Below are 24,263 nucleotides of genomic sequence, written 5' to 3'. Positions count from 1 at the left end.
GTGTTATATGGTATTTCAAGTTAAACAAAAAACAAACACTAAAAGTAAAAGAAAAAACAGTATGTTAATAAAAAAGTAAAAAGGAAAAATGTCCATATGTGAGGGAATGTTAATTGCAACTTGAACTTAAAACCCTTGATCCTGTATCACAAGTAGCATATTCGATAATAAGAACATAATAAATTCCTCCATATTTGATGTCCCCAAGAAGAACAAATGCAATGACGACAAAAACAACCGATGTTATTTGTCACAAAAGGTTATAAACCATTGATGTGTTCTCCCAGGACAAACAGCTTTTAACTCTTTCTATACCCACTTTGGATTTTCGAAAACGATCCTAAACCTTTGATAATTACAACAGCAAGCACAGAAATAGCCGAAAATGTTTGGACTTTTGGTATATGAAGCCAAATGGGGTTTCAATGATTTTCAAAACACTGTTTGATATATAGATTTCACTCAATATTTGATTGGATTATCCGGACCATCTCCAGATATGTTCAGCGGTGAGTTCATTCGTTATCTTGTTTCTTATAGAGTTTATTTCGTTCTGGTTTTATAATCCATCAAATTTCTAAAAACCTGTGAAACTTTGTCTTGGATTGATCATTTTATGTGGGTAAACATGTTGGCGTTTGACTAATTCTGCTGACTGTTATCTTCATAACACAAAGCTGTACTTTATAGACTTCTTTCTTCCTAGTTAATATTCCATATGTTTGAAGTTGAAAGTGTCTAGTTTTTGAAAAAAGTTATGTTGAAATGTAGACGACATAATCTTTGTCCATATGTCTTCTTTTAGGTGACACACATGATTTACCATGTGTATAATCTTGAGGATGACTCATCCTTAATCAAGAAGGTGTTAATTTGGAACTCTGATTACAAACAAACGTAACTAGTAGTATCTCACTCGTAGAGTGGGTCTGGGAGGGAAGATGAGGGCAAACGTAACTAGTAGCATCTCTACCTCTATCCAAAGAGATAGAGAGGTTGCTTTCAATGAAACCCTCGGCTCAACAACTTTTTTTTTTTTTTTTGAAGTATAAAAATATAAAATTTGCATAGAGTATATACTAGTAGTAGAAGTACAAAGATAAGAGGAAAGAACTCTGATTGACACTCTTAATATCAGGAATGGCTCAAGAGGATGGTTCTTCGTCTATAAACTCGTCTCCGCTTCACTTATTTTCATTAATGTCACTGTCACCTAGTTTTGGATCACAATACCCATGGCTAAGGGAAACCGAAGTCGAAGAAAGCCGAGGTTTACATCTCATCCAACTTCTTGTTGGCTGTGCTAACCATGTGGCTGCTGGTAACATCCAGAATGCCAACATCGGACTCGAACAGATTAACAATCTTGCATCTGCCGATGGGAACACTATGCAACGGATCGCAGCTTATTTCACCGAAGCACTCGCTAATCGCATGCTTAAAGGATTACCAGGTTTATACAAAGCCATTAATTCCACAAGAATCACATCAATATCAGAAGAGATTCTTGTAAAAAAATTGTTTTTCGATCTTTGCCCATTTTTGAGGTTATCCTATATCATTACTAATCAAGCGATTCTCGAAGCAATGGAAGGGGAAAAGATGGTTCATATTATAGATTTGTGTTCATCTGAGCCTGCACAATGGATCAATCTTCTACAATCGTTAAGAGCACGACCCGAAGGGCCACCTCATTTGCGGATCACTGGAATTCATCAGCAAAAAGAAGTACTAGAACAAATGGCATTTCAGTTGAATGAAGAAGCAGAGAAATTAGACATCCCATTTCAATTCAATCCAATAGTTAGTCGATTGGAAAATCTTGACATTGATTCTTTACGTTACAAATCAGGATATGCTTTAGCAATAAGCTCAGTACTTCAACTTCACACTCTTTTGGCGTTTGATGATGAAACGAATAGAAGCCCAACTTCAAGACGAGTTCTGATGAAATCACACACTTTAGGTGATTTTCTCAGGAAAGATGTAACAAACAAATTTAGTCCAAGTCCGGATTCGCCTTCATCTTCGCCGTTATCATTGACTAGTTCTTCAAAATTGATGAACTTTTTGAATGCCCTGTGGACGTTATCACCTAAACTAATGGTGGTAACTGAGCAAGAATCAAACCATAATGGATTCAGTTTAATGGATAGAGCATTTGAAACATTGAACTTTTATGCAGCACTGTTCGATTGTTTAGAATCTACTGTTACACGTGCATCATTGGAGCGCCAAAAGATTGAAAAGATGTTATTTGGTGAAGAAATCAAGAATATAATTGCTTGTGAGGGGCTTGAAAGAAGGGTGAGACACGAGAAGCTTGAAAAATGGGTTCCCAGGCTCGAGTTGGCTGGATTTGGAAGGGTTCCTTTGAGCTACAATGGGATGTTATTGGCTAGAAGATTGTTGAATAATTACGGGTATGATGGGTATAATGTCAAAGAAGACAACGGTTGTTTGTTTATTTGCTGGCATAACCAACCGTTATATACCATTTCGGCGTGGAAATTTAAAAGGTACAGTTAGTTTATAATCATGTTTGTTTCTATTTAATTTGATTGTCTCATTTATGTGTATAAAACAACTGTGTGATCGTAAATCTATGATCATCTGTTTAACTTAAAAGAACCTTCATGACCTGTTCTAAGTATCATTGTGGCTTCTTAAGCGTTTAGTCTTTTGTGGAAAATTTGTTGACTTACAATCACCTGGTTGAAAATGTCTCTAAAGTTTGATCATATATATAATGTATCCTACCTTATTTCGCAACTCATCTAAATTTCAATTCGCAACGTTGGGTTCCAAAATTTTCTAGAGCTTTCTTGAGGGTTCAAGATCATAGGCAAAATTTTGGAATGCTATAGAATTTGTTACCTAAGGGGTGAGCAAAACCGACTAAAAACAAATGGTTGCCAAAATTAGTTCTAACCAACAAAGCAATCTGTTATAATTAAGTGAATCTAATTAACCGATGATTGAGTTACAGTTATGGTTAATGTGCCGAATTTTATACCTCCACTTGTTTCCAGCTTTTACACCTCCATTAAATTCATGGTGCAACTATACATAACCACCTTGGAATGCCATAACCAAACCATTTAACTCGAACAAAGAAAAATAAAAAAATGTATTGGACTTAACTGAAACTAAATCATAACCGACAATTAATCTACCTCTTCTTAACCAACGATCAGGTTATAGTTATTTTTAAGCAATCTTCCATAATTTAAGCTCAGCTAACGGTTATAGTTAAGCCTCCATAAACGAACTGACCCAACTTTGCACACCCCTATCAAACTTTCCATGAATACTTCCACGGTATAATCTATATTATACTTGCAATTACCTTGTAGACTCTTGTAGTTAGGATTGATCCAGAAAAGCCTAATAAAAAAGTGTTGAAGTAGTATTGCTAGGACAAAACTGATTGAATTTGATATATAAAGTATGTTTGAGACAGATAAACTCATGAAATCATCACAGATTCATTAGTACCATTCATTGGTACCAAGAGAGTTTACATCAACATTAAACATGAGAGATCACATTTGTGATCTCCTCTCAGACACACATGCTCAATTGCTCTTACAAAGGTCTGACTCTCAAAGTTATGAAACAATTGGGGTTTAAGACATTATATAGGCGATTAGCTCAATCAGTAGAAGTCATTCTAGTGATAGAGTCAAATCATTTAACCCCAGACTCAATCGTTTACATTCCCAAACGATTGAGTCTCAATCACTAGAGACTTCCTAGCCTATTCAGCACACAACTCTTCTAGTCTATTCAAACGGTGATAGACACACCAAAATGCACTAACAAGTATAAATAGGTGCTATTTCATTTGTGAAAGGGACCTCCAAGTACCTCACAAATTCCTTTAAAGCTCCATTGTAAAGAGTTCAAAAGCCATGCAAATCATTCTTGAGTTACATACGTATCTAGTGTTGCATGGCAAGTTCATCTAAATCACAACAAACTCTCCAAAAGGCTAATCTAAGAAAATAAGAGTGATACCAATCGTTGAAAGAATCACTTCAAGAAAACCAATTTTATGTTACCCAACCCAAACTTGAACACTCCCGGTTAGTTCAGACACGTTTTTACTCAAAGAAAATGCAAGAAACTTAGTAAAAACAGGTGCAAAACCAGGTGTTTCAACACACCACAACTTGTAAAACCCGGTTTTAAACAAGGTTAAGAGCCTTAGCTCTGATACCACTTGTAGGTCCCTGTTTCGCGGAGGATTACGAACCTAAACCTTGTTATACAAACCTACTAGCGAGTGCGGAATCCAAGCTAGCAAGCAAACCGAGTTAGTAGCAAGTAGAGAAACAAACACACAAAGATTCACCGATTAACACTAGTCGTATTAATGCAAATGAAGGTTCGGTTACAAGCTCAATGTTTACAGAAGTGTTCTATAAACTCTCTAAGTGTGTGAGTGAGTTCTGGGCAGAATGCTCTCTAAGCTTCTATCTCTCGGGTGTGTGAAAATGGCAGAACTTCAGAACTAACTCACACTCAACACATGCATGGGTATATATACCCAGCTCAGCAGGTCTGGATCGAAGGATCTGATAGATGGTCCGAAGGATCATCTATCGATCATAGTTCACACGAAAGATCAGCATGGACCTCGAAGGATCATCCTTCGAGGTCTAATGGTCGAACCATGGTCGAACCATATCTTTCGATCACCTCGAAGGATCAGGTGTATCCTTCGAGGCTATCCTTCGATCAGAACATCTTTCAAATGTTGTCCAAGTCAAACCGGAGGATGGTTGACTTGGTCAACTTACAGACTACTAAGGACATCGTTTACATACAGACCTAATACAGACAAAGTACAGACACAAGTGCACCAACAAACTCCCCCTTGGCTGTAGCTTTGTCTTTGATCTCTAATCTTTGTCTTGTTCTTCTAAAAGTGTAGACTCGTCTTGAACTTCGACGGTCTTTGGTCTTCAAGTCTTCAAGACTCTGATGTCCTATCATGTCTTCAATGTCGGAGGATCTTCAAAGTCTTCACGTCTTGAAAGTAGAGAGTGTATCAACAAACTACCCGTATCATGTAGGAAGTGTGTTGACAAACTCTCCCTTAACATAAGCTCCCCCTTGAGTTATGCTCGTGAAAAGACTTTATCTTTATGAAGTGAGATCCTTGTGGTGTTGATGATGGCCAGCGGCAACTCGATCATCTTCATCTTTTGAGCGCCTTCTCGTCGTGTCTTCATTCCAAGGCTTGTCATCGACCATGTTCTCCTAGCCTTTAGAATCTGCACATGCAAGAAATCTAAACGCGTAATGAGAACAACTGCTTGGAATAGTATAAACAAATGACACACGAGTGACCATGTCAAAATCAAACACCGTCCGACAGTTTGAAAGTTTAATAAATTTATCAATTTTAAATTCTAACTTTCAAAATCTGCAAATTTTGACCGTTTATGAAGATTTAGTCAGTTCGGTTTTCAGTCAGGTTTCAGGTAACGAAGACTTGAGCTCCAACATCGTACGATCGAAAATAAAGCAGAAATAAAATCTTTTTGGCTTTTATAAAGTTTATATTAAAACACGGATTTTAGGCGTGTTTTTGAAATTAAAAGATAACAATTTAAAATCCTTTGAGTGTTATCAAACGACATCACCGCTAATGTCGTGCTGATATGCACCAAACGACGAAACTGTTTAAAAGAAAAACAATAAAAGTTAAGCAGTAAATAAATAAATATATACAAACATTCTTTTTGCGAGTTTCGAGGGTAAGAGAATCATATCAGTGTACGGTCATGCCAAAACACTCTTGTTGTTCAGTTAGTTAATATTAAGATAAGCATCCTATAACAATTATCGGTATTGTTGTCCACTTAAGCTCAACTTATCAGATGTAATCATGGCGAGGGGATACGTTAAGGTATGATTTATACTTACCGACCGGTGTTCATCCACATCACGACACATTCCCGTATCAAGGTATGCACGAGTGTTCATCTTACCAGTGAGTATACCGATTATCATCTGTTTGACCGTATAAATTGTGAGATACTCACTTATTTTGATTTGAAAACAAGTCCTATGTGATATAATCACTTATTGATGAGGAACTTGATTTTCGTATGCATGAGGGCACAGGTGTAAGTCCGTGAACAGGTCAGTACTTCCGTACAGCAGAGAGACGAACTTGACACCCGGATAAATGTGATATTTTTATCACTTATTTGATTTGGACATGTGATTGTTTATCACTTATTGAGGTCGAATGCAGTATGTAATATGTACACGTATGTATAGTATCATGGAAGATCTAGACTTGCGTCCCCGTTATTTTTCGGTAAAAGATACAACCATGATACCCAGATGATAAGCAGCATAAAGACCGAATATCTCAGAACCTCGGCAATCTATCAAACGAAATTTCGGTACTAAGACCATATGCCAATGAATGGTTCCCACCTGATCTTCAGTCGATTAAGATTTATATCACCCTGCACACTTTAAAATGATTGTGAGCCTACCGATACATCTTATATAGAGCTGCTTATCGTTTTGCATTTAAGGTTTAAAGAGGTTTGGATAGACCACTGATGTACTATCATTTTCTCTTTTGCTCGCCAGGAAACTCATTTTTGTTTTTCTATTGTTTTTGTGTTTTTGAATTTTTCGATGTTTTTGGATTTTCAGATATTTGGATTTACTCCCCCTAAAATCAATAAACTAAGATAAATTTAAAAACACACAAAGATATTTACAAAAATGATTTTCCGATGTTGGTTTTACTCTTGCTTGACCTTAATGCCGTTTACCAATAATAAAAAGTCAAATCTTGATTTGTCAAAAGCTTTGGTAAATAAGTCGGCACGTTGGTCATCGGTGTGGACCTTAACAACATCGATTAGCCTTTTCTCAAAGCAATCACGTATGAAGTGATATTTGATTTCGATGTGTTTGGTCTTTGAATGCTGCACAGGATTTCTAGTGATATCTAAAGCAGCAGAATTATCAACGTAAATAGGAGTAGTTAGGAATTCAAAACCGTAGTCCCGCATTTGTTGTTGAATCCAAAGTACTTGGGAGCAACAACTTGAGGCAGCAATGTATTCAGCTTCGCATGTTGATGTAGCTACACACGTCTGCTTCTTGCACTGCCATGTGACTAGGCGATTTCCTAAAAACTGACATCCAGCCGTTGTGGATTTACCGTCGATTTTGCATCCGCCAAAATCAGAATCACTGAAAGCTACCAATTCAAAGTTATTATCCCTAGGGTACCACAGACCAGTGTCGGGGTACGTCTTCAAATAACGAAAAATCCTTTTGACAGCAGTAAGATGTGAGGCCTTCGGGTTAACTTGATATCTGGCAAGCAGGCACGTCGGGTACATTATGTCTGGCCTTGATGCTGTGAGGTACATGAGAGATCCGATCATGGCGCGATAGATAGAAGGGCTAACAGCTTCTCCCTTCAAGTCTGGAGTAATTCCGTGATTAGTTGGCAATGGGGTACCAATGGGCGTTGCATCAGACATCTGGAACCGGCTCAAGATGTCACCAACATATTTAGTCTGATGGATGAATATCCCAGACTCCGTTTGTTGTACTTGTAGGCCCAAGAAGAAGGTCATTTCCCCCATAGCACTCATCTCGAATTTATCCTGCATAATGCGCTCGAATTCCCTACACAAGACATCATTAGTAGAACCAAAAATAATGTCATCAACGTATACCTGTACCAGAAGAAGATCTCCATCTTGTTCTTTGATGAAGAGAGTACAGTCGATAAGACCTCTACGAAAACCGTTCTCCAGCAGATAGTGAGATAAGGTTGCATACCAAGCTCGAGGTGCTTGATGAAGACCATAAAGAGCTTTGTTGAGCAACCAAACCCGATCGGGATGGATAGGATCTTCAAAACCTGGAGGTTGTTCGACATATACCTCTTCTTCAACCACACCATGTAAAAATGCACTTTTCACGTCCATTTGATAAACCTTGAATCCTTTGAAGGACGCATAGGCTAGAAAGATTCGAATTGCTTCGAGACGTGCCACTGGTGCATAGACTTCGTTGTAGTCGATCCCTTCAATCTGACGAAAACCTTGAACGACTAAACGAGCTTTGTTTCGGATAACAACTCCGCGGTCATCCTTTTTGCATTTGAAAACCCAACGGGTACCAATCTTCTTGTATCCAGCAGGTTTCTCTACTAGTTTCCAGACACCCAGCTTCTGGAATTGTTGCAGTTCTTCCTGCATTGCTTCAACCCAAGCATTATCTTTCAAGGCTTCTTTCCATGTTCTTGGTTCTTCCTGTGAGACATAACACGCGAAAGACCAGTCGTTTTGTTGTCCGGATTCTCGAATGGCTGCATACAAGCCTGCATTGTTGTTGTTTCGCAACATGTTTCTTGTTTGTACGCCACTTTGCACATTTCCAATGATGTTTTGTTGAGGATGGGTATTATGAATCCTTGTTTCTGGATTGTCTGGAACTGGAACATTTATACCCAGGTTGTTAAGATTAAGATCAACAACCAATTCAAGACCCGGAATTGACGAAGAGGATGATGCAGTAGTCTCAGCTGTTCTATGTGTTTCCACTGGAGGAGTACCCTCTGAAGTACCATGAACTGCTGTTGTAGGAGCTTCTTGATCTGCATCTAGAAATTCATCATCCTCTGAAGATTCGTTCAATTCGTTTGCATCATGAAAATCCTCATTGTTGAGAGTATTGTTGTTCACCGAAGACGATGGTTCTTGATTCACAAGAATTGGACGAACCACCGGTGAAACTGTTGCATTGTCACTCTCGAAAAACATCCTAGCCGCAGCATTTTCTTCAGCGGCTTCAACATTGATCGAATTGAAAAAGTCATCGTACTCAAACATCCAAGGTTGACCCGGATTTTTGACTGGCAAGGTGTGCCTTTGTACTCTGACCTCAGACCATTCCTCGACCCTTTTAGTCTCTAGATTCCAGACTCGTAAGTTAGGGGTGGCATACCCAAGAAAGTATCCATCAATTGCTCTTGCCCCAAACTTTCCATTAGGATCGATGATTGTGCATGGAGCTCCAAACGGTTCGAGATAAGACAAATCTGGTTTCCGTTTTTGAAGAAGCTCAAAGCAGGTCTTGTTGTGTCTTTTGACTGTAAGGACTCTGTTCAATGTGTAACATGTAGAGGCCACAGCTTCAGTCCAGAATGGAATGGGTAACTGTGACTCTACCAACATTGTCCTAGCAGTCTCGATCAATGTGCGGTTCTTACGTTCAGCGACACCATTCTGTTGAGGAGTATAAGCTGCACTAAACTCATGAAGAATACCCTTTGAAGTGCAAAACTCCGCCATGGAATGATTCTTAAATTCAGTACCATTGTCGCTACGTATCCGCCTAACCTTCAACTTATACAAATTCTCAATCTGAATGATCAAGTTTTTGATAATGCCAAAGGTTTCACTCTTGTGTGCCATGAACGCAACCCAAGAAAATCTTGAATAATCATCAGTAACCACGAGGCAGTATTGATCACCCCGAATACTCTTGTGCTTGACAGGACCGAACAAATCCATGTGCAAACGTTCAAGAGGAACTGCCACTGTGTTGATCTTCTTTGTAGGGTGCTTCTTCTTTGTTTGCTTTCCTTTCTGGCACGAAACACAGATGTCTTGAAGATGGAAATTTTTGAGGGGAACACCATTCACCAATTCATTTGAAACCAAATGATTCATTTTGCGTAAGTGAATGTGACCCATTCGTCTGTGCCAAGAGATAGTGTCTTTTTCTGTGGCTTTGGAAACGAAACAAGTTGCTTGTGCAGACGTAGTAATAGCCTGGCTCATGTCAAGGATGTACAAATCATTTATCCTTGGAGCCGACAAGAGAATCCATTCTTTTGGAATTTTGAAGCCGGGTTTCAGCACATAACATCCATTAGCATCAAAGTGGACTGAAAATTTCTTGTCACAAATTTGAGAAACACTAAGAAGATTGTGATCAAGTTGTTGCACAAAATTGATCTTGTCAAAGCTGACAATCCCGTTAGATATCATTCCTTCACCCGTTATGTATCCACCTTTATCTCCAGCAAAAGCAACATAACCTCCTCTAATAGATTTAACGTCGTAGAGAAGCTTCATGTCGCCTGTCATGTGCCTGGATGCCCCACTATCAACAATCCAATGACTACTGATAGTTCCTCCTGAAGCACCCTGCACATGAACTCAAATGAATTAGTTGGAGATGGGGACCCAAGCCATTGTGGTCTTGGGTCTTCCATTTTCATCAATGACAATAACTTCTTGTCTTTGATGGTTGGTGAATTGTGATGGTCCCCCTGATTCAACAACCGTTTTTGGTTTCCAAGTCTGTTTGGTTTCACCAGTGTTTTTCTTTAAAATTTTAACTTCTTGATGATTTGAAGTTTTAGAATTTTCTGGTTTTACAACAACAGATTGTTTATGAACCACATCGGTTTTAATCGCTTTTTCAATTTTCTTGACCTGTTGCCGTTTCTGTTTCTTTTCCCTTTCTTTTACAAGTCGGGGATCTTGTTTTGTGGAAACAGATGGCTTACGGTCAGTCTTACCACGGGGATCATCAACTTTTCCTTTCTGCTTATGAAGATATGGGCAGTTTCTAATAATGTGCCCAATGGTTCCACACTCAAAACATGATCTTCGTTCTACAAACCCCGAAGAATCATGTGATCGTCTAGCCGATGATGTTGAACTTTGTGAACCCGAGGTACTAGGTTTTGAACTACTTGGTTCATTTCTTTTCTCGACAAAAGCTTTCTTGACAAAATCTAAGTTAGATTGATTTTCAAACTTCTCAATTTTGTCTGTTCCCGTCGATTTCACAAAGTTAACATTCTTCTTCTTCTTTTGGTTCGGCTTCTTTTGCACTGGAGCCGGTGCTTTACCTTTGGGTTTGGTGTGATTTTGCTGTGTTGGCACTGTTGGCAATTTCTTGTTGCCAAATTGCTTTCGAACTTCAGCCTTTGGGATTGGAGGACACTGGGTGACTGTAACTTTAGGTCCTGCCTTTCCCAAGAACTTACTCGTCGAATTCTCAAAGACTTTGCAGATTAAGGATTGATTAACATTCTTAATGGGAAAATCTTTGTCTGAGTAAATTTTATCATCACCAACTAGAGTGTACAGCAAATTCACACTCTCCGGCTCTCCTGCAGATGAGGACTCAGTTGCAACAGTCTTAGCGGGTTGAACAGGGGGATCACATAGAATGTGATTCTCAAGAGGTATGTCCTCATTTTTGACTACCGCATCAGACTTTGCTGGAACAGTATCGTCAGATTCATCATCAGACGAATCAGCATCCTCAATCACAACTGGAGGATCTTGATTCTGTTCAGCACTCACAAATGTATCTGCTGACACATCTGAATCTAAGGATACTTCCTTTTGGTATCCGAGTCCTGCAGCAAACTCCTTAACATCTAGAGGCACAGTAGGTTCAAAGAAAACTCTGTCCTCTTCATCAGGCATGGCGTCATAATTATGTCTCACTGGTGGTGGACACTTCTTGTAGCCAATGCATGTGACATCTCTCTTTTCCTTCTGAACGTCAATGATGTGATCTAACACATAGCTAGAACTCAAATAACTGTCTAGCTTGAGTTGGATCGCATCACTTTCGGTTTTCACACAAGCCATCTCTTTTTGCATACTCTCAAGGCGAGATATATACAAATTAATATCAGTTTGTTTTCTTGAAACCATTTTAGTCAGTTCAGTTTTATCCTTCTTTAATGTTTCAATTACTGACTTAAATTCTTTTTCATGGTTTTCATAAAACATGTTGGCTTCTGTGCATTTAGAGAGATCCACAGTCAACTTCTGATTGTGGAGAAAGGTCACATCATATTTTTCTTGCAAAGCGTCATGCTTACTTTGCAAGTCACTCAAATTCTCATTCACAGTAGTATGTTTGTCTTGCAAGTCAAACAAACTAGCTTGTAAAGCATCATGTTTGCCTTGCAACTCAGACATACTTTTCTCAAGATCAGCACATCTAGCATGCAACCTAGCACATTCATCACAATTAACAGCAGTGGGTTCATCGACACATACCTGACTTGATGAACCGTCGACATTAGCCATAAAGGCTGAATGGAGAGAAGACGAAGAGTAAGCAGCTTGATCCACCAGAATAGATCTTCTTTGAGTTTCTGCTACAGCTTCCCCCAAGAGTTCATCAATGTCAATATCATCCGAAACATTAGATGTCTCACCCACATGATCATCACCAGAGTTGGATGATTCTTCATCAACACTCCTGCTGTATCCAGAGGAGTCTTCATCTTCAGACGATTCATCACCACTGGCAGAAGATTCTCCACCATTGGTGTGAACCAGCTCCTTCACAATCTGAGCAAAACATGCTGTTCCATCAGGAGCATCACCACCCAACTGGATTGACCAGTCACAACCTTCATCCACCTGAACTGCAAGTGCTCGGTTGGTTTGGTTGTTGACAGGCACCAATGTACGATCATTGTTTCTGTTCTGCTGGTTGCCTTGGTTCCTGAAGGGGTTTTGATTCCCGTGCTGGGCTGGCTTTGTACATTCCCGTTTAAAGTGGCCCCGTTCACCACAGTTGAAGCACTTAACAGCTTGCTTATCGAACCCATACTTGGTGTCTCGCTTACTCTCCAAGCTGGTTCTTCCAGTACTTTCCATCCAATCCTTTGCTCTTCTCACAGCACTCGCAAAGGCCCACTTGATGTCCATCAAGTCCATCTCTTCCTTATCAATCTGCCAGTAATCTTCTTGTGTCAGATTAATGTTTCCAATCTGACCTTCTATCAACCCACAGTACGCGCTCACTACAGTGTTAAGCAGCTCCATGTGTTCCTTAGCTACTTCTACACTGATTTTAGAAAAACTTGAAGTGTCAAGCTGTACTGGATTTGACTTTGATTGTTGACCTGCAGCAGATGATGTTCCTCCATAACAGGCATATTGTGGTTGTTGAACAGGAGGAGGAGGAGGTGGTTGTATTGGATTTCCATACAAATCTGTGGTTGGAGGCGGCTTTACAGGAACTTGCACTGGATTGCCGTACATATCCGTGCTTGTGACAAACGCCGTTTGAAGTGGAGCATGTGAACCGGCTTTTGCAGATGAAGTAGTGGAGGTGCCATAATACATCTCTGGATTCTGTGGCACTGCAACTCTCTTTGCCTTCAACGTTTCTTCCTGATCCTTGTTCTCCAGAAGCTGCACGAAATCGTTGATATTGGTAGTTCTCAACGTTCCGTTGTACTTCAAGATTTCCAGGAAGTTATTCCATTGAGGAGGCAATGCATCGGCAAACTTCTTTACCACCTCTGTTGGAGTCGTTGTGACTTCAAAGTTTGTCAGCTCAGTAAGCAGGTGATAGAAACGGCTTGTCATATCTCCCAAGGACTCCTTATCCATACATGTGAAGCCATCGAATTCTTTCTTCAGTAGATCTCGTCGTAGTTGACGTGTGGCTTCATTACCTACTCCTCTTGTCTTCAATGCATCCCACAGCTTCTTCGTAGTCTTGAAACTGACGAACTGATGATAAATATCCTTGCTCAGTGCTTGAGTGAGAATAGCGTATGCTTTCTTTTCTAAGTCATACGTCTTCTTTTGATCCTCAGGAAGATCGGCAAATGTAGCTGTCGAAGAAGCAGCAACCTCGATAGTTTGATCGAATTCCGTAGTGAACCGCAACCACAACTCTGTATTTTGACCAAGAATGTATGTATGGAAACGATCAACCCATCCTGGATATTCATGAAGATGCATCAACTTTGGAGGCCTGTTCAAACTTCCGGTTTCACTTTCGCTTAGAAGAAGACTTTGAATACTCGGAGTTTGATTTGAAACAAACGCCCATTGACCAGCTGGAGTGGCATTTGTTTGTGAGGATGTAGATACCGGAGATTCGGCCCATGATGGAGATTGACTAGTATTCATGTATTTTCCACTGTCTGGAGCCGGACTTCCCCACCAACTCGGATTCATGATAGATAAGCAAAATAAATGCTAAGTAAGAATGATCCGAAAGATAACACAACCGAAAGATCCTGGTCGAAAGATCTGAAATCACAGAAACTTGTTAACAATAAACAAACCTCAATCGAAAGATATAACCTTGTTCGAAGGATCAACAGTACTCGAAAGATTACTGTTGACTCTCGAACAATGATTTCGAAAGATTCAAGAACTCGAAAGATTCCCTTTGAAAGATCCTTATCTTTCGAGCCAAATCCTTATCTTTCGAACAACAGATCTCGAAAGATTCACCAATACGAAGGATCCTAATCTTTCGGACACTAGTCTTTCGAAAAGATTCCTCTGTCGAAGGATATGTTTCAGACTTCGAAGGATGGGTCGAAGGATATAAATCTTTCGAGCCCTCCTTGATCGAAAGATATCGAAGGATGATCTTTCGATGTCGAAAGATATCTTTCGAGAGGCTCTGACACAACTGACTTTGATGTGAAAGGTTGGTGAAAAGGTGACAGGTTGGTAAGGTCAAACTTTCGGCAAAAGGGGATGTCAGATCAACTTTCCCACCAACTTTTGAAAGATTGCCCAAAAAGGATAACCTTATCCTTAAGCCAGTCACCGGAAACACACCGGAATACCACCGGAAAACACAAAGTTTTCTAAAAACCAATTTTATGTTACCCAACCCAAACTTGAACACTCCCGGTTAGTTCAGACACGTTTTTACTCAAAGAAAATGCAAGAAACTTAGTAAAAACAGGTGCAAAACCAGGTGTTTCAACACACCACAACTTGTAAAACCCGGTTTTAAACAAGGTTAAGAGCCTTAGCTCTGATACCACTTGTAGGTCCCTGTTTCGCGGAGGATTACGAACCTAAACCTTGTTATACAAACCTACTAGCGAGTGCGGAATCCAAGCTAGCAAGCAAACCGAGTTAGTAGCAAGTAGAGAAACAAACACACAAAGATTCACCGATTAACACTAGTCGTATTAATGCAAATGAAGGTTCGGTTACAAGCTCAATGTTTACAGAAGTGTTCTATAAACTCTCTAAGTGTGTGAGTGAGTTCTGGGCAGAATGCTCTCTAAGCTTCTATCTCTCGGGTGTGTGAAAATGGCAGAACTTCAGAACTAACTCACACTCAACACATGCATGGGTATATATACCCAGCTCAGCAGGTCTGGATCGAAGGATCTGATAGATGGTCCGAAGGATCATCTATCGATCATAGTTCACACGAAAGATCAGCATGGACCTCGAAGGATCATCCTTCGAGGTCTAATGGTCGAACCATGGTCGAACCATATCTTTCGATCACCTCGAAGGATCAGGTGTATCCTTCGAGGCTATCCTTCGATCAGAACATCTTTCAAATGTTGTCCAAGTCAAACCGGAGGATGGTTGACTTGGTCAACTTACAGACTACTAAGGACATCGTTTACATACAGACCTAATACAGACAAAGTACAGACACAAGTGCACCAACAAGTTTTGGATCACAATACCCATGGCTAAGGGAAACCGAAGTCGAAGAAAGCCGAGGTTTACATCTCATCCAACTTCTTGTTGGCTGTGCTAACCATGTGGCTGCTGGTAACATCCAGAATGCCAACATCGGACTCGAACAGATTAACAATCTTGCATCTGCCGATGGGAACACTATGCAACGGATCGCAGCTTATTTCACCGAAGCACTCGCTAATCGCATGCTTAAAGGATTACCAGGTTTATACAAAGCCATTAATTCCACAAGAATCACATCAATATCAGAAGAGATTCTTGTAAAAAAATTGTTTTTCGATCTTTGCCCATTTTTGAGGTTATCCTATATCATTACTAATCAAGCGATTCTCGAAGCAATGGAAGGGGAAAAGATGGTTCATATTATAGATTTGTGTTCATCTGAGCCTGCACAATGGATCAATCTTCTACAATCGTTAAGAGCACGACCCGAAGGGCCACCTCATTTGCGGATCACTGGAATTCATCAGCAAAAAGAAGTACTAGAACAAATGGCATTTCAGTTGAATGAAGAAGCAGAGAAATTAGACATCCCATTTCAATTCAATCCAATAGTTAGTCGATTGGAAAATCTTGACATTGATTCTTTACGTTACAAATCAGGATATGCTTTAGCAATAAGCTCAGTACTTCAACTTCACACTCTTTTGGCGTTTGATGATGAAACGAATAGAAGCCCAACTTCAAGACGAGTTCTGATGAAATCACACACTTTAGGTGATTTTCTCAGGAAAGATGTAACAAACAAATTTAGTCCAAGTCCGGATTCGCCTTCATCTTCGCCGTTATCATTGACTAGTTCTTCAAAATTGATGAACTTTTTGAATGCCCTGTGGACGTTATCACCTAAACTAATGGTGGTAACTGAGCAAGAATCAAACCATAATGGATTCAGTTTAATGGATAGAGCATTTGAAACATTGAACTTTTATGCAGCACTGTTCGATTGTTTAGAATCTACTGTTACACGTGCATCATTGGAGCGCCAAAAGATTGAAAAGATGTTATTTGGTGAAGAAATCAAGAATATAATTGCTTGTGAGGGGCTTGAAAGAAGGGTGAGACACGAGAAGCTTGAAAAATGGGTTCCCAGGCTCGAGTTGGCTGGATTTGGAAGGGTTCCTTTGAGCTACAATGGGATGTTATTGGCTAGAAGATTGTTGAATAATTACGGGTATGATGGGTATAATGTCAAAGAAGACAACGGTTGTTTGTTTATTTGCTGGCATAACCAACCGTTATATACCATTTCGGCGTGGAAATTTAAAAGGTACAGTTAGTTTATAATCATGTTTGTTTCTATTTAATTTGATTGTCTCATTTATGTGTATAAAACAACTGTGTGATCGTAAATCTATGATCATCTGTTTAACTTAAAAGAACCTTCATGACCTGTTCTAAGTATCATTGTGGCTTCTTAAGCGTTTAGTCTTTTGTGGAAAATTTGTTGACTTACAATCACCTGGTTGAAAATGTCTCTAAAGTTTGATCATATATATAATGTATCCTACCTTATTTCGCAACTCATCTAAATTTCAATTCGCAACGTTGGGTTCCAAAATTTTCTAGAGCTTTCTTGAGGGTTCAAGATCATAGGCAAAATTTTGGAATGCTATAGAATTTGTTACCTAAGGGGTGAGCAAAACCGACTAAAAACAAATGGTTGCCAAAATTAGTTCTAACCAACAAAGCAATCTGTTATAATTAAGTGAATCTAATTAACCGATGATTGAGTTACAGTTATGGTTAATGTGCCGAATTTTATACCTCCACTTGTTTCCAGCTTTTACACCTCCATTAAATTCATGGTGCAACTATACATAACCACCTTGGAATGCCATAACCAAACCATTTAACTCGAACAAAGAAAAATAAAAAAATGTATTGGACTTAACTGAAACTAAATCATAACCGACAATTAATCTACCTCTTCTTAACCAACGATCAGGTTATAGTTATTTTTAAGCAATCTTCCATAATTTAAGCTCAGCTAACGGTTATAGTTAAGCCTCCATAAACGAACTGACCCAACTTTGCACACCCCTATCAAACTTTCCATGAATACTTCCACGGTATAATCTATATTATACTTGCAATTACCTTGTAGACTCTTGTAGTTAGGATTGATCCAGAAAAGCCTAATAAAAAAGTGTTGAAGTAGTATTGCTAGGACAAAACTGATTGAATTTGATATATAAAGTATGTTTGAGACAGATAAACTCATGAAATCATCACAGATTCATTAGTACCATTCATTGGTACCAAGAGAGTTTACATCAACATTAAACATGAGAGATCACATTTGTGATCTCCTCTCAGACACACATGCTCAATTGCTCTTACAAAGGTCTGACTCTCAAAGTTATGAAACAATTGGGGTTTAAGACATTATATAGGCGATTAGCTCAATCAGTAGAAGTCATTCTAGTGATAGAGTCAAATCATTTAACCCCAGACTCAATCGTTTACATTCCCAAACGATTGAGTCTCAATCACTAGAGACTTCCTAGCCTATTCAGCACACAACTCTTCTAGTCTATTCAAACGGTGATAGACACACCAAAATGCACTAACAAGTATAAATAGGTGCTATTTCATTTGTGAAAGGGACCTCCAAGTACCTCACAAATTCCTTTAAAGCTCCATTGTAAAGAGTTCAAAAGCCATGCAAATCATTCTTGAGTTACATACGTATCTAGTGTTGCATGGCAAGTTCATCTAAATCACAACAAACTCTCCAAAAGGCTAATCTAAGAAAATAAGAGTGATACCAATCGTTGAAAGAATCACTTCATAACAATTGATACAAGACAAGGATGGTTCAAGGGATGCTAACCAAACTTGGCAAGGTTGTAGCAGTAACGAGTATTTTGGGTGGTGAAGAGAACTGGCCGAGAAAAGCCTCCACAAAGAGCTTAGTCGATGGTTCTCATAATGAACTAGCCAAGTTGAGATCTATTGTGGTGGATCTAAGGGATAACTTCAAGAGTGGTTCAATATGTGTAGTGACGACTTAAAGGCGTGAGTTGAGAAAAACGTTTATTATCAATATTGAGAACTTACATAATAAAGTGGAGAAGTTACAATAACGGAGGAATTGATTTGAAATCAAAAGATATTATTTACGAATAAGTGAGTTACAATATATAAAAGAATACAAAGGCCTGAATATTGGAAATACAACCTATAATTATGCATTTACAATAAAGAAAAATAAACTACCAATAACAAAAATGATAATTATGGAGCTTGATTGTAGATAGAATAAATTCAAATTATATTTCGAATATTTTAAATTATTCTTATTCATGCCCACGCATAAAGAAAAATAAACTACCAATAACAGAAATGATAATTATGGAGCTTGATTGTAGATAGAATAAATTCAAGTTATATTTCGAATATTTTAAATTATTCTTGTTCATGTCCACGCAATATTGACAGTCTTGTAGTGAGTCTAATATAAAATTTGGATATGATGTAATGAAATATGGAGTGTAGGATGGGCTTGGTAAGAGCATCGGCTAGTTAGTTGGTCATCCACAACAATGTGTGTAACTCTGATGGAGTGATCATAGACATTTTCATGGACATAATGAAAGTCAAGAGCTAGATGTTTCATGCGAGGTTGGGAAAATGGGGTTAACGGAATATTGTGTGGCTCTTAGGTTGTTACAAAAAATGGTTGGGATGGTGGTTGAATCAAATCTGAGTTCATGGAGAAGGGATTTTAGCCATAGGATTTCGGCAGTGATAGAAGCGATGATGGGAAATTCGGTTTGAATGGATGAACGGGATAACGTGGTTTATCGCTTTGAGCTCCATGCAATTAGTTTGACCCTAGGTACACAATATAACCACTAGTGCTTTGATAGTTGTCTTTGTCTCTTACCCACTCTGCATCAGTGAAAGCATGAAGTTGTAACAGTGGTTTCTCTGACGAAGCAAGATACCTTTATGTAGAGACCCGTGAAGATACTAAAGGAGTCATTTAAGGCCATTCCAGTGAGTAACGGTTAGAGCTTACATGTTTGGGGATTTATACATGTGTTTTAATAAATACTAGATTAGTTAAAGCATGTATACAAACCAATCCATACTAAACTTTTCGTTGCCCACCAGGAGTCCAGATGCTAAACCAAATAAAACAAAACAACATCCATAGGGTAGGGTGTTACACGAAATACCTTTTGGCTAACCAAGTTCCAATACTTCAATTAAAAAATTGGTCACTAGTTCCTATTCAAGAAATCAACCTTGAAATCGAATACCTTTGAATTTAACCACACAAGATCACCCAAGAAATTAGAACAAACAAAAAAAACAGAAACTGACATACAAAGTGGTGCAGTGGACGGAAAGGGGTGATGGACCGAAATCGACGGTCAAGGGCAATATGACCGGCGGCGCAAGGGGACGGCGATGGTGGTGATTGATACGTGGAAGAAAGTCTAGTGTTACACATATCTAAGTTTATGTTTTTGTGCGAATTTGATTTTTGAATGGTCCACTTTGTTTTGGTTTGTGTTTTGCGGGTCTAACAAAGTTTACAGAGTAATTCAGGAGCTTTAAGGGACATCGGGATGAGGCTAAAACCAATTGGATGTGGAAAACAAAGAATCGGACGAGTAAACCGAATAGCCGCCATGTCAGAAACTTGGCTTTTGGCCGCCGCCGACATAGCTTGCGTCAACAGGGCCTTCCGTAGGTAGAAATATTAGACGTGAACCGTATAGTTGAGCCGCTGTCATCGGCTTCCGACGTCGCCGACGCGGTGACGGAAAATCGTGCAATCTAGATACTCGTTTGACCTGTTGACCAAGGTTTTGAAGGTGTATAATTTGTTTTAGGAGGCCATGGAGAGAGTGATACAATTTTCTTGAATTTTGAAACACACAAAAGGCTCTCGATCATCCTCATCACGGATCGATTGATCCAACTCCACTCATCACGAATCCATCATCACCAAGCATCAACACCAATCATACTCATCACAATCCACCATCCTCATCACCCTTCCAAGATTTTTGGAGCACACCATTACATCCACAATCATTCCACCAATCATTCATTCAAGATCAAGAAGCAAGATTCAATGGCTCATTCATCATGTTCAACATCCGGTGATCAAGTCTCGCATATCATGAGTAGCCAGCCTTCTAGGATTTCATCCCGGTGTAGATTTTGTAAGATTTCTAGGGTTTTAACATTTGTTTTAAGATTTAATTTGTGACTAGTTGCGTTGACCATTTGAGGTTTATATTAATTGTATTGCATTTATTTTGAAGAGTGAATTACAAGTTTTGTCCTTTATCTATATACCGAATTTCAGGCGGTGTCCTTTATCTTTATAATTGATGAGTTTTGTACTTAATGTTTTAAAATCCTACACATTATGTCCTTTAGGCCTAACCCAGTTAGATTTTTCAGTTAAATCTGATCATGTGACTTGCACATGAGGGCATATTTGTCTTTTCACCATTGTATAATTTTATATATATATATATAAAGAAAACTGCCCTCCTTCTCACCACTCTCCCACCCACTTACCACCACCATCCCCATCTTCCCCACACCACCTGCCGGCATCCACCACCATCACCATCCACCCCACATCACTTAAAACCTCACGAAAACCATATTTGTTTTATTGTCTTTTTCAGTCCCCAAATCTTAACTTGCAAAGCTGACAAAACCCTAGAACCCAAAGTCAGGGCTTTATAAGTACATCACACACATAGGGTATGTTTGGCATGAAGCTTTTAGGAGCTTCTAGCTTTAAGCTTTTAAGAAAAAACTCCTATTCAATAAAAAGTCTTGTTTGGTTGAAGGAGCTTGAAGCTTTTAGGTTAGAAGCTTGAAGCTTTTGGTTGAACGCTCCTACTAGTAGTGTTTAGAAGGAGCTACAAGCTTTTAGGGAAAAAATGACTTTTTTACCTCCAAAAATAATGAACTTGTTAATGAACAAACTTATTAAATTTTTAGTTATGTTCATTTTGGTCATTTTATACATTTTATTAAAAGCTCCAGCTACTCTTCCAAACACCAAATATTTCTAAAAAGCTATAGCTACCAGCTAACAGCTTCCAGCCACCAGCTACAAGCTTTCAGCCACCATCCAACAGCTACTTTTGCCAAACATGCCCATAATCAGATCTTAATACCCATTTCTTATAGAACCCAAAGTTAGGGCTTTACACATACATCAACACATAATTAGATCTTAATACACATTTCTTACAGGAACCACAAAAGCCAAAAGCCCCAGTCGGTTAAACTCGCTGGACGACAACCCAACTATTTGGTTCATGAGATAGCGACGGCGATACGACGGCGGAGTGCGACAGGTAAGTTTCAGGTGGAGCAGAAGTGGCGTGGCGTGAGTTCAAAAGCGATTGCAGGTTTTCCGTCGCTGGCGCATGTGGACGATTGTTATTACATATGATGGACGATTGTTATTATGGGCGGTGGGAAGGTGAGTTGTATTTCCGTTGCTGGCACACATGGACGATTATTATTATTATGGATCTCAGTGATAAATCTCAAGTATTAAGGAAACTGAAACTCGGAATTTCTAAAGTAAAGGAAATTGAAAGTTTAAAGAAATTGCTTCACATTTGACTTTGTTTTATGTGCTTTCCCATAACTGCAGCTTGTGAAGTGTTGCAGCGAAGATGGGGTGGTGGTGACATGTAGTGGAGAAATGATGAGAGAGAGAGGTAGGTAGGTAGAGAGAGGTGGAGAGAGATAGATGTATACTATAATATTATATTTGTTTTTTATTTTTTTTAAATCAATGGGTAAAAAGACTAAAATACCCCTTTTGTTACCTGATTTAACATAAAAATTAACTAAGTTAGGGGTAAAGGACATAACGTGTAAGATTTTATAACAATAAGTACAAAACTCATCAATTTTAAAGATAAAGGACACCGCCTGAAATTTGGTATATAGATAAAGGACAAAACTTGTAATTCACTCTATTTTGAATTAATGAATTCTCGAAAGAGTTAGGAATTTTGACTTTGTGAATTGAATCTATGCAATTATGCTCTCATATAACTAAGGTTTACTTGTTCTTGGTAATGACGTGCATCTTTGTCCGTTCATTGTGATGTTGATAGCTATCGGCATCTAAGCCTTGTAACACTAAATATGTTAATAACCAAGTGCGATTAAATTAAGTAAAACATGTTGGAATCCTAGGTCTTGCAATTTCAAACCAAGTGTAAACCTTGTTTTAAATTATCGTTTTTAATCAAAAGTTCTATGTTTTCATCAACATAATCAAACAACCATTTTCTCACTAATAGTAAATTATCAGTTCAAGCCGATCTCCTTTCAAACCAACCAAACAAACCAAAAATTACAAAATAGCAAGCTTCATAAAGTGTTCCATATCAATAATCAATTGAATCCTGGCATGAACCATAAACTCTTCATGGTTCGACACCCTAACTTCCAATTACTATCTATTTGGGGTATTTAGACTTATAAATTTTATGTTTGACTGGACCGCGACACTCCGATCTAATTTTGGCACCGTTGCCGGGGAATTTGCATGCTCCTATGCGCGATGAAATCATAGCAATGTACGTGGATCTAGGAAAAACAATTAAAGATGCCAGGTTAATATCATAGTGGCATTCTCCGGGTGACGGCTCATAGGGTTTAACACTTTTCTAAGTTTATCATGTTTGGATTTGTGTTTTACATTGACAACATTCTATAAACAATTGGATTTGTTGTTTTTTTAACTATTTTAATGTGTTAGTAGTCCTTACTTTACAACTTGTTCGGTTGATGACAAAACCTTGTACTAGTAAATAGGGTAATTGGACTGTAAAAGCTCTAATGATACATACATGTTTTTTATTACCACTTAAATTAACCAAATTTTCAGCACCATGTCTATGTGGTGTCCAATTAATTGATTAAATTGAGTTTTGTGTAAAGCTAGAATCTGAAACTTGGAGGAGGTTACTTTTTTTCTAATACTTTGCTAGTTTTTTCACATCAAACTTTGTTTTCTGATTCTTGTAACTTATAATCTTGATCACATGTGTTGATTTTGATAAACATTGATTAAATTTGAATTATTTGTCTATTATCAAGAATAATGGCGATTTCCTTGCATGGTAAGCGGGTTGGTAATTAGGTGGGTAATTAGTATAGTTTAACGAAATGTTAGGTTGTTATGGTTATTGAAATGGTAAGGTCCCAAAAACCTCGCGCAGGTGATTTGGACCATACCACAACTTCACCATCAATGAAACTTTTTCAAAGAACCTTGCGCAGTAGCACACCGGTTCTAAAGAAAAGGACTTAAAAGAAAAGCAGTCTCCAACATCCGCACGCCAAGTTAGAGATAACATATTGATACGCGCAAAATGTAACATATAAATTATATCGATTGTGGCATAAAACTAACCCTTTTTTAGTACTAATGTTGGAAAAAGTGTGTTTTTGTCTTCCTTTTGTATTTTCAGGATGAAATGAGCTCAAATTAACAAAAGAAGCAAAAAGACAGTAAAATCTAACATAAATACAAGAAAAGGGACAAAATTGGATTGCCCGACCCCTCGACAGCATCCTCCCAAGCAAAACAGAGAAGGCATAAGATTGAACACGCCCCGTGCTCAGCGAGCACGGGGCCGTGCCAAGAAGTAGCAGAAAAGACAAACCTGTAGAAGCTTCTATTGCTCACCACGGGGCCGTGCCCAGTAA

General features: G+C 38.7%; 2 protein-coding genes across 2 annotated transcripts; both read left to right on the top strand.

The window, feature by feature from the left end:
* The first annotated feature begins 396 nt into the window (after window positions 1-396).
* LOC110897829 (scarecrow-like protein 3) lies at window positions 397-2,651 on the top strand. Its single transcript, XM_022144561.2, has 2 exons — window positions 397-509; window positions 1,139-2,651. Exons 1-2 carry the CDS (start codon window positions 500-502, stop codon window positions 2,527-2,529), a joined length of 1,401 nt encoding a protein of 466 aa, XP_022000253.1. The 5' UTR covers window positions 397-499; the 3' UTR covers window positions 2,530-2,651.
* A 1,263-nt stretch (window positions 2,652-3,914) lies between these two features.
* On the top strand, window positions 3,915-16,938 carry LOC110900816 (scarecrow-like protein 3). The gene is made up of 2 exons (XM_022147678.2): window positions 3,915-3,957; window positions 15,486-16,938. Exons 1-2 carry the CDS (start codon window positions 3,915-3,917, stop codon window positions 16,814-16,816), a joined length of 1,374 nt encoding a protein of 457 aa, XP_022003370.1. The 3' UTR covers window positions 16,817-16,938.
* Window positions 16,939-24,263: the final 7,325 nt, after the last annotated feature.

Source organism: Helianthus annuus, chromosome 1, assembly GCF_002127325.2.
Source record: "Helianthus annuus cultivar XRQ/B chromosome 1, HanXRQr2.0-SUNRISE, whole genome shotgun sequence".
NCBI lineage: Eukaryota > Viridiplantae > Streptophyta > Magnoliopsida > Asterales > Asteraceae > Helianthus > Helianthus annuus.
The sequence above is the reverse complement of the archived record's forward strand: the minus strand, read 5'-3'. Positions and strand labels throughout refer to the sequence as shown.